At 42.7% G+C, this 12,199-nt stretch overlaps 1 protein-coding gene across 1 annotated transcript in view; it reads right to left on the bottom strand.

The window, feature by feature from the left end:
• Window positions 1-12,199, bottom strand: part of LOC126413115 (calphotin) — an 831,469-nt gene that overhangs the window by 148,765 nt on the left and 670,505 nt on the right. The window contains exon 9 of the mRNA XM_050083006.1: window positions 3,190-3,477. Within this exon, the coding sequence (XP_049938963.1) occupies window positions 3,190-3,477 (288 nt within the window). The remainder of the gene's footprint in view (window positions 1-3,189; window positions 3,478-12,199) is intronic.

Below are 12,199 nucleotides of genomic sequence, written 5' to 3'. Positions count from 1 at the left end.
AAGATATGAGCCGTTTGGTCACACAGTTTTACTTTGTTTTACGTCGCAAACGTATTAATCTTTTTGAAAGATTCTTGGGTATGTTACGTGAAGCTCAGAGGATGCTTTCGAAAAATCTGCTGTCACTTCTCCCCTTAACACGAATCTTGAGTGGTTCAGCAAAGTTGTAATAACCTATATCTATACACTGCGAGCCACCTTAGTGTTTGTGTTGGACGGCGTTTGGTATACCACTGTTACTTCCCTCTTTTTCTACACCAACCGCGAATGGTTCATGGGGAAGAATGACTGCTGTTACTCCTCCGTCTCATTTCGAATTTTACGTTACAGGACTCTTCGTGAGATATACGCTGGAGGAAGTAATACAGTCGCTGAATCTCCTATGAGCTTACTCTCTCTGCACTATAACAGCAACCCGCACCGTGATGCAAAAGACATTTTTGCAGCTTCTGCCACTGGTATCGGTTGTACCTTCTCGCTTACCGTATGAACCTGTTACGAAATGCGCTGCTCCTGTTTGGATCTTCTCTACTTCCTTTGTCAATACCGTCTGGTATGGGTTCCATATTGTTGAGCAACAGTCAAGGATTCTTCGAACGAGGGTTTTGTAAGCGACCTCCTTTGTGGATGGACTACATTTTATGAGAATTTTTTCAGTGAAGCTCAGTTTGGCATTTGCCTTACTTGCGATTAGTTTTATTTGATAGTTCTGCATTAAGTCGACCTGTACGCATATTTCTAGATATTTAATTGATGTGACGGCTTCCAGTGATTGTTCTGTAATCGTGTAATCGTATTTTTCTACTACAAGTAGTGCCTCAAAAATTTTTATGTGAAACCTCTTAAAGTTTTTCAAATAAAACAAACGTTATTAATATTATACATCTTTATTCTTCCTGTCTAGATATTTACTTCTCAAAATAGTCACCCTGGCGACGAACATATTTCTGCCAACGAGAGACGAGTTCGGTGCCATCATCACCGTAGAAATTTTGAATTTATTGATGGAGCCACGCCGGCCGCTGTGGACGAGCGGTTCTAGGTACTTCAGTCTGGAGCTGCGCTACCGCTACGGTCGCAGGTTCGAATCCTGCCTCGGACATGGATGTCTGTGATGTCCTTAGGTTAGTTAGGTTTAAGTAGCTCTAAGTTCTAGGGCACTGATGACCTCAGATGTTAAGTCCCATAGTGCTCAGAGCCATTTGAACCATTTGATGGAGCCACAGCTTCATCTCTACTTTCACCGCTTCACCATTGTCAAAGTGAAGACCCCGAAGATGTTCTTTAAGTTGTGGAAACAGATGAGAATCTGATGGGACCAGGTCGGCACTGTGTGCAGGATGATCTGTGACAGTGAAGCCAAGGCGGCAGGATTGTTGCAGATGTCACAGCCCTCATGTGTTGCCTGGTACTGTCTTACTGTTGGATAGGGCGTCCCGTGTCTGGACCCTCTTCGAATTCGAAATGCGATGACGACATACTGAATCTCACACGGTCCAGTCATACTAACGTGACCACCGTCTATGTTCGCGTCAACGTGCACTAGCTACACACAGACGGCAGGTGGCAGCACTAGCAGTGGAGGGAATAAAAAGCTTATCTGGGGAGTGCAGTCTTTGTCGAAATGCGTCAACGGAGCGATTCACACGTCAAAAAAGCTACGATCATTCGCTTTCGGGCCAAGGGTGGGAGCATTTACGAAAAGGCTAAGGTCGTAAATTGTTTGTGTCTCGCCGTGGTTGAAGTATAACGTGCATGTAAATACGACGCTATCTAAAACCGGCGCCGATGTCACTGTGGTTCAAATGGCTCTGAGCACTATGGGACTTAACATCTGAGGTCATCAGTCCGCTAGAACTTAGAACTACTTAAACCTAACTAACCTAAGGACATCACATACATCCATGCCAGAGGCAGGATTAGAACCTGCGACCGTAGCGGTCGCGCGGTTCCAGACTGAAGCGCCTAGAACCGCTCGGCCACTGCGGCCGGCCCCACTGTGGTTCACCATGGGCTATAGAAGACAGGGATGAACAACGGCTACGGAGATTTGTACGAGCTAATAGACGTGCAACTGTTGAGCAACTGATCGCCCAAATAAACAAATGGCCTACCGATAGTGTCTCCTCAACGACCGTTCAGCGAACGTTGCTGCACATGGGCCTCCGCAACAGGTGCCTGGTACATGCACCCTTGCTGACTGCTGTACATCGGCCATTAAGACTGTAATTTGCACGGCAGTACCGCAACTGGATATTCAATAAGTGGCGACAGATGCTCTTTTGAGATGAATCCAGTTTCATGCTCCATCGGACAGATGGCCATTGGCGTGTACGGCTTCAAAACTCGGGAAGCAATCAATCGGGAAGCAAACACCCTGCAACAGTGGTCGGAAGAGTCCAGACCGGAGGAAGAAGCGTTACGGTATGGGTACTTGCATCTATGAGGTGTGGTCCCGAAACTCCCCGGATGTAAACCGAATCGACCACCTCGAGCGGGCTGTTGCACCACATATCCCCAGCCGAGAACTCTAGTGTAGCTATGGAGTCGGCATGCGTCCACAGCCCTGTCAGTGCGTTCCAAAACCTCGTTGACTCCATTCCTCGCCGGCCAGAATGATCGTGCGGTTCTAGGCGCTTCAGTCTGGAACCGCGCAACCGCTACGGTCGCAGGTTCGAATCCTGCCTCGGGCATGGATGGGTCGCTGTCCTTAGGTTTGTTAGGTTTAAGTAGTTCTAAGTTCTAGGGGACTGATGACCTCAGCAGTTAAGTCCCTTAGTGCTCAGAGCCATTTTTGAACTCCATTCCTCCACGTCTCGTAGCTATCCGCGCTGCAAACGGTTGTTATTCAGGCTTTTGATAAGTTGCCACATTAATTGACAGGGCAGTGGAGTTACGTTACACACCGCAACGTTACACGCTACAAAATCGAAGCCCTCTACATCTACATCTACATCCTTACTCCGCAAGCCACCTCACGGTGTGTGACGGAGAGTACCTTGAGTACCTCAACAGTACTGCAGAGGACTGCAGATATGCAGGCAAGATGAAGAATATTAATGATAATATTAATAATTTTTAATTCATTTACGATTATTTAAGAGTTTTCGCATAAAAATTTGGGGGTTTACTTTCCAGCACGCTCTGGTACTTTACATTGTCGTAAATGACGAGCCTGCACGCTCTTACCTTATAGGTCTCGTCGACGACCTCCGAGGGCTGCCTGGAGAGGAAGTCGTACTCGGGCTCTAGGGCGTTGTCGCCGAGCAGGAGCGCCGGCTCGTCGTCGCTGGAGGAGCTGGAGAGCACCTCGACCACGGAGGACAGCAGCTGCGGGGGCGGCCGCGACGCGGGCGAGAAGACGACGCTGGAGGCGCCGCCGCGCACTTCGACCACGCTCGAGGGCGGCGATTTGGGCCTCGGCACAGGGCTGGCGCTCGGCGCGGGACCGCGGACCTCCACCTTGCTCACCGGCGCCTGCCACACACACACAAGCACACGTGCTCGCTCATTCCGAGAGCTTCCTGTAGTCAACGAAATGTGGCATTTAGAAACTGGAGTATGCTATCTACACTGCTTGTTAGTATAACTTCGTACGTGTACACACTATCGGTTGGTGTGTAAACGATTAGAGTCGCAATTCTCTATTACAGCTATAACGTCCATCAGAGTCCATTCGTGTTGTTTATATTTCGAGCCTTTATCAGGCCTGGTCGGGTGAAGGGGCGTGAAGAGCGTCAGATGTTGGGAGATCGCTGTGAAGGATATGGAGATGTCGCATAATCGTGTGAGGCAGCATTATCAGCAGTTAACACGACTTTGGAAGCCTCACCTTGGGTCTGATAGGGTTAGCTTATCAAATTTTCCAAGATCCAGCTTTGTTGTGCATTCAGATTTGACAGCGGTCCAGTGTTTGACTCCATGGGATTATGTGGGCAGGAATATTAGCCGCCAAGGTTCCGTTCGACTACTACGAGGGAAGATCGCTATATTATTCGCTCAAGTATACCGCAACCCCTACACATCGGTGCCTGCAATCGAGGAACATTCTGCGTCACCCCAGACATTGGTTAGAGACTAGCATCCTCTCTACGGAATTATCGTCCATTGTGTAGGCTGCCGTTAACACCACAACACAAACGGCTTCATTTCGGGTGGTGTCTGACCGGGAAGCATGGAGTGTCGATGAAAGGCATCGCGTTGTGTTGAGCGATGAACCGTGGTTCTGCTCGACTCCGGATGGCCAATGTCGGTGAGTATGACGGTGACCTGGAAAGGGGTGCCATGTACCATTCTTCCAAAGTTACGCAGATTTACGGAAGTGCTTTTTGGGGTTCTGATGTGGGATTCTTCGGGCCTGACTTCAGGTCAGGACTGGTAGGGATTGAGGAAACTATGATGGCAGAACAATATGTTACAGACATCCAACGTCCATTTGTTACTTCTCATGCGACAGTTCGGCCACACTTGGCACGTGTCTCTATAAACTATATGTGTGATGGAGAGGTACTCCCGTAGCCAACGATATCCCCATCTGTCCCCGACAGGACAAGTGCTAAAATAGTTCGGGCATCAACTCCATCGTAGTATCAGTGTCCGGGATATCAAGGGCCAGTTATCATAATTAAGTGACTCTGTTTTGTAATTACAGAAATAAAACGCACATCTCCCTAATCGATTATATTTCAGTTCGTTTCCGCGTCCCCTTATGGGTGCTTCACTTTTTTATCAGGTAGTGTATGTCAGACTAACAGTTTTGTTCAGCTATTTCTAGGTCGTGTTTGATGGATTAACGACAGTTAATCTGTTCAGGTTTAATAATTCATCAGCACAACCAGTAACATTTTGCTAAAACAATAGAAGTTGAATTCTATCGGTCATAGCTGTTATTTAAAGTCAGTCAGCTTGAAGGACAACGATGGGATCTAGATGACGACTTCATGTGTTATTTTCGTAAGATGCTGGTTCTGATGACGACTTACTACAGTGGAAACAGATCATCTGTCATCAATTTACCTAATACGATCAAGAAAGTGATGAATGGAAGTCTTACTGTGTGTCACAATCACGTCTTAAAGGAAAATACGTCGGGTAAGACCTGCTTTCGGAAAATGCAAATAATTCTAAAATTCTGTTATTATCCTCCTCAAACACTTTTCTTCGCCGATTCTGCTGAGAACCTCGTCACTCGTTATAGAAGTCCGCCTAATTTTCAATAACCTTCTATAGCACCCCCCTCTCCCCACAACAACTTGTACACTTCAATTATGTACTTTATCGGTTTTCCCACAGTCTACGAATTACTTACATACAACGTCGTACTTCAACATATATTCTCGGAAATTTATTCTGTGGTTAATATCAGCTGTATTTGATAGTAGGGAACTTCTTTTGTGAGGAATGTTCTTTCGATGCCAGTCCACTTCTTATATCCTCTTGCTTCATTCTGCATGCTTACCTTGCTTCGGAGGTAGTAGAATTCCTTCAGTTCGTCTACCACCTGGCCTCCAATTTCGACTTAGAATTATCGATGGTATCATTTCTGCTCCTTCTCATTACTTTGGTCTTCCTTTGGTTTAGTCGCAATCCATATTCTTTCCTCATTAGACTTTTCACTCCATTCAAGATCTCTTGTAAATTTTCCTCGCACTGAGGATTGCAGTGTCATCAGCTAATCTTACCATCGACATCCTATCACCTTCAATTTTAATACCACTCTTGAGCCTTTTTTCCGCCATTGGTTTTTCTTGGTGCAGATTGAGCAGTAGAGGAGAGGACTGCATCCTTGTCTTACACACATTTTTCTGAGAATTTGAAACATCTTGAACCAGTTTACGTAGCTTTTTCTAGGTCTGTTTTATAAATAGTCTTGAAGTTTGTTAATGAACTAAAATTTTGATCGCCAATAATGTGGCAGTATTTATATAATTTTTCATTTTTGATTTAATTAATATGCCTGCTCTTTTACAAATAACACTATGCAAGTGTTCTCAGAGTTCTTGAAATTGTAGCATGTTATCCAGGGCTACACGCTATACTTGACTTACAGCGAAAAGAATTTTTGCCACAATTCAGTTCAAGACTTTTATGCTCACATTTTCTTTGTTAGCGGTTGTGACAGCAAAATGTTTCGTTTTTAAATAACTATGTAGTATTTTCGATTTTGTATCTTTTAATGCTCATGTGGATACGATTTCACGAGTACTATTTTCTGCAATGTTTTATGAATAGTTTCAGATGAAACGGCCGTCAAGTTTTTCCTCGTTTTATTGTGATATACATTTCGATCGCTTGTGCAGAATTAAGGTTCGGTGAAATTTCATGACATATCAGTCGCAATAAATCATTATAGTTGCAGATGCACACTGCAAATAAATAAGTAAATAAACTGAGGATGATCATAACAGATTTCCAAAGAAACAGTGCGCAAATCGATGAAAAGTTTGGAACTTATTAAAAATCTGTGGAAGCATGTCTATGTTTTCATTCTGCAATATGTATTTGGAAAAAACTCTGATTATTAAACTAAAAAAATACTTAGCACATTTTTGCCCTGAAAGGACACAATCTGGGAAATGTACCAACAGGTTTCATAATGTCTTAAGAAACATTGCTGTGACGTAAGTTATGCAATAAGCCAAAATGTTACTCGAAAGCTACTGTTAATAATTATTACGGGATACAGAAAATTCCTCCATTTCCTTAATGACAACCATCAAATCTTGTATGCCAGTAATTCAACATCTTTTCCTTTCTGCTAGGTCCCTCAAAAGTGGGCAGATCAACATCACTTGTGGCATTCATGGTGTCCGAAATTGATTAACTACATCAAATCGACTTGGCGTGAGGGGTACAGACAGATGCCAAAATTTTATATTATTTTACATCTACACTGGCATCGTGGGTGATGCAGCTGTACGTAAGTCGATAAAACTGAAGGAGTGTCAGTGTTACAAAATTAATTTATTCACTACCGGCTTCGACTTTATCATAAGAAGCTACCACGTCTATCTAGGTAGAAAACTAACTGAGCTGTTTTAAGAGAAATACAAAATAGATTATGATGTACGTGAGTTAAAACATATTCGATAAAAACACAGTACATGGATAGCAGAATAAATGTCACATTAGAAGTAGGAGCACTCGTGTCGTCAAGATGACCTGTGAAGGTGTTGGACAATTCAGTTCACAAATTCGCAAACTAGTAACTGGAAGAATAGTGTGAGGAAGATCTCTACAGTACGGCGGAAGAAAGATAGATAACATCATCAAAAGGAAATTAGTAAAGTTTGCAATTACAAAATGAAGACCTATATATGAACGTTTGCCTAAGCTACAGGTACGAGAATTGTCTTCTAGGCAACCACTCACTGCAAATATATGCAGGATACGTGAATTTTTCTCGCGGAAAACGAGCTAGACAACAAAAATATTACCGCAAGATGTGTTCTGTGAGGCCTAGAATTTTTCATACACTTGTAATGCTTCATGATCTTCAAGTGCTAACTCTCTTTTATAGCACCTGACTGGAGTTTCACAAGTGGGTACAAATCTTCCTCTCACTCTAAGACGCGTTCGTTGTTGTGCCACTCAGTCACATTCCGCAATTGAGTGTCACTATGTACGTAGTCCAAAGGTCGCTCTCTACATGGAGACTCTGATTCACATTATAAAATAGATACGTCAGTGGAAATCACCTCAATTTCCGAATGTCTTGGTGATCAAGTTTTGACCTTTACGTTCATCTTCAGTTTGCTTCCATCCGTGATATATGTTACAAACAGACACGATGAACTAATGGAACTGTGACTTCAATAAGGATAAAAAAGGTGCTTATCTGTATGCGTGTATCGCGAAACATCCAATAAATGCCCAATAATATGTAAGTTATATCGACCAGCAAACAGCGAGAAAAATTGCTCTTGTTCTTGTGTTCGAAATTACTGTACCACGATGTTGTTATTAACTGTCATGGAATCCCAATTTCTCTTAGCATGCTGGAGTGTAAGGTGGAAATGGACAAATTCTGTATTTCGTGTTCTGCAGCAGAGAAGAAGATAAATAAAATTGTTCTGAGCCATGTACAATGCCATCTTTTGTTATTATGTACTCTGAGTTGTTTTCAGGTGGCAGAATCTTGAGTTCATCATGGCACGGAATATATACTCTTAAGAAACTGCCGAACATGCACAAAAATGGCCCTTTCCTAGACAACAGAAAAAAGAAAAGGAGGATTACTGGCACAATTAAAAGAACAGGAGCAAAGTTCGGCTTTTTAAGAAACCATAATGGAATTAGTCTAACGTCAACTAGGTGGACCAAGCTGAATCTGATGCAGGATTACTGGAAGGGAATTTGGAGTTTGTTCCACCAATGTCTTTACCACGTAACCACTCTGTTCACTTATTAATCGGAATGTTACGGTGGCACGTATTGTGCATGAAAAACACTCATTACCGCCGAGGTCCTAATCCTGTCACCAAGTGTCTCTGTCATTTAGAGGTTTTAGAGGACTTTGTAATAAAGCAACGCCTGCTATAAAAATGGAGTGCTAGTCTTGTTCTTTTGATAGGATAACAAAATTTAAGTAACGTTTCACAGTATAGGACTAACACCGAACATTATCGCAGCTCACAATTCAACCATCCACAACGAAATTGGCATCCACAATGCCATTATATTTTAGAAACTCAGAGATGCTGTCTCGCAATATTATTTTTCCTCGGAGTAAATAACTGTTACAATAAAAAATTTGTTCTAGTAGAAGAGAAAGGTTAAAAGAGAGAATGATGAATGCAAGCAGGATTCGTGACACCTCCGTCCAGACGCTATTGATCTATGTGTTACACCTGCACACCTAACAGGGCACCAGGTGGTAAGCGGACCTCAGGATGGCGGAACAAATTGGCGTGTACTTTGCATTTTACGAGATGAAGCAACACATCTATCGACGGAAGCATCTCTTGCGGATGGCGTGTGGTTTAGCAGATGGTCTGTCGGGTCACCAGGTTGGAGTTTGCGGCTTGACATTTAGGAGTTTCAAGGCCACCAGAGGAGGACTGCCGAATTTCACATATGAGTTATTCTACCGAGTCAAGGGTGTGGGTGCGGCATTAAAGGAAGTGTGCCATCTGGCAGCGCTATCTCTCAGCTTTGTCGCAGGATAAATAGTCTACAGCTTCTTGGGAACAGGAGACTTGAACTAGATCTGGATAACCTTGCACTAAGATTGATGGGTTTGGAAAAGGAGATAAAGGTGGTCAGAGTTTAATACCACTTTGACAACAATGTCATTAAATGTGAAATTATTGAAATTAATCCATTACCGAACTGATTCAAATCCCTATATAACTTAACCTGAAAAATAATGTACGAAGTGCTTAACCCTTTATTTGTCACACACAGAATTGTTGCGAAGAAGAAGTGTTAAGTAACTTAAATTAGAAGTATACAGTCATTTGAACAATTTTTCATACATCACTTCCAAATAAAGTGTGTTACTTGTAAGTATCATTGTCCATGGGTGCTACAATAAATGTACTACATCGTTGTCCCTGTAGCTGAAAAACGGTTGCATTTTGCACTATTGCAAGTGAAATGTCTTTCCACAAAGCACAAAACAATTTCACATTCTAAGCGTTTTACATTAGCCCGTCCATGAGCGCAATGTTTACATCCTCACTTTTGCTCCATATTCTGGCCAGTGACCAAAACTGTCATATCGTATATCGGTCAACGGCTCACGTTCACATGTTTACTTCTTCTCTTGGCCTTTTTGTCCGTCGTATACTCAAAGCCAGGCTTCGTCTTCGCAGAAAACAATAGTCCGTTTTCAATGCCCTAGGTAAAAACTCGCTAACACATCTCCATAATAACGCACCTTCAAGACTTTCTCTTCCCATTTATAAGCAATTTTCGTTGCACAATGAAGAACGGCGGGCAGAAAAAATTTATGAAACTGCTTTACTTGTGACTGATGCTCACATAACGGTGCAAAATGTCTGTTAAAGGTGCACACTATTCAGAAACTTTTCACCAGAGACTACAAAATATCGCAGTATATGAGATCTTGAATGTTGCTTGCAAGCACCATTACCCATCAAAGGACGAAACTCGAAACATGTCGCAGGAATCAGTACGCATTTTGAAGTTGTTTCACAGCAACAGTGCCAACCAAAGGGTTAAAGCAAATTCACCCTGCTTCACAAGACTGCTTCTTCTGAGTAAATGAAAATAATGCAGTTAGATAGAGAAAGTTTACTGTCGCATCAGTTGTAAGTTGATGTCTTATGTGGTGGCCGGTAGGGTTCTGCCTGATGGCGTTTACTAGATGTGGCGGTAACACATCAAAAGAAGTCGTTTTTACTTCTCTATAGCAGCAGGTGTAATAAACTTACAGCTGCGCTGCAAGATTCACAAGATTTACGTCGAGAACATGGCATTCCACCTAATGCATGAACATTTTAGAGGTGTGGATTTAATTGAAATGTACCAACTGAAGAGAGAATACAAAACGCCATCTGGATTGGACGGAAGCTGGTTAATTAACAAGTGAGTTAGTTGCATCACACAGATCCCTACCTACCCCACATGACGACAGTTTGCAATTGGCGCCCAGGTAAACTTTCAGTTTCGATGTGTAAGTTACGTGTACATCCGAATGGAAATCCGTAGTCTGCAAGCTACCTTACGGTGAATGGCGGAGGGTACATGGAGTGTCACTATCGCTTCACCCTTCCGTTCTCCAGTCGCGAATGGTTTGGGGGAGGAACGACCGTTGGTAATGCGCCGCGGGAGCTCAAACCTAATTTTACGTTCGTAGTCTTTTCTCGAGACGGACGTAAATGGAGGAAATGTATTAGTCGGTTCTTCCATGAAAGTACGATCTCGGAATTTCAACAGTAAAGTACAACGTGATACAGGAAACCTCTGTTTCAGCGTCCCCCACTGAAGGTGGCTGAGTATTTGCAAGAAGCTTTCGCGTTTACTAAATGGCAGTGAGAAGAAGCATGCTGCTCTTCTTTGGATCTTCAGTATATTTTAAATCAGCCCTATCTGGTATGGACTCCAGAGTGACAAGCAGTATTCAGTTTATGTCGAACGAGAGTTGTCAAAGCTACACGGGTGGACCACACTTCCTATGGATTCTTTTAATGAATCTGAGTGCGGCAAGTGTCTTGCCTTCGATTAGCTTTAAGTGATCGTCTCACTCTACATCGCTCCGTACGTGCGATTACAATTCACCACAAGTTTTTACCTCCATTAGTACATATTAACAATAAAACTGTAAGACTTACGTGTCTGTCTGTTTGACCATGCTAATCTCTCTAATGAAGTATTCAAAGGTAAATTGAGCATTGCATGAAGGCCTGTAATAGGCTTTATTTCATCAAATTCGGATCACAAAGAAAGATATGGCAATTGAAAGTTTTATGGTAGCAAATATTATAAATGCGAAATTATCTCTGTAAATAAGTTTTCGCGACTAACCCGCTGAACCGATTACGATGAAATTTCGTATGGAGATAACTTGAACCCTGAGGAAGAACATGAGCTGCTTTAGAAACTGTATAGTGCAGGTTGCTAATTGATATGAAGAATATAACGAGCATTAGGGAAAAATACTTATTCTTCAAAAAAGCTATTTACCGTTTTTAATCTTTACTATATTTGTGAAAAGAATTTTACTGTTTGATATGTGCTACGTGAAATAACTCAAAGTTATGAATACAATGTTTCTACTTCAGAGTGTTTGATCCATACTTCCACATCATTTGTTGCATACTGTACGACTACTTCAATAGCACGATGAAAAGTTGTGCGCTTCTTAACATGCCGACGCATCTTGCGCTGGGGCAGTGAGGCACACATAACAAGCTGCGTTTACCCCAACCAGCAGACGTGTGAGGGTAGTTGATGTCACTGCACATTCAGTAGGTAAGTTACTGAACATCACTCATCACAGCAAAACTGCTGATGTGCGAGCAGAGCTGCAGGTAGCAGCTAGTGTATCTGATGTGAAAGTGATATATAATAATAATAATAATAATAATAGTACTTTTGAAACGGGCTGTATATAACTTCTCAAGTACTGTTATGTTACAAAAGGAATCAATCATTTAATGGAACAGTAGCACACCGTCATCAGGCCACACCTGGCACACCGGGACCATCCGACCGACGTATCATCCTCAGCGCA

This window comes from Schistocerca serialis, chromosome 7 (genome assembly GCF_023864345.2).
Source record: "Schistocerca serialis cubense isolate TAMUIC-IGC-003099 chromosome 7, iqSchSeri2.2, whole genome shotgun sequence".
Classification (NCBI taxonomy): Eukaryota; Metazoa; Arthropoda; class Insecta; order Orthoptera; family Acrididae; genus Schistocerca; species Schistocerca serialis.
The sequence above is the reverse complement of the archived record's forward strand: the minus strand, read 5'-3'. Positions and strand labels throughout refer to the sequence as shown.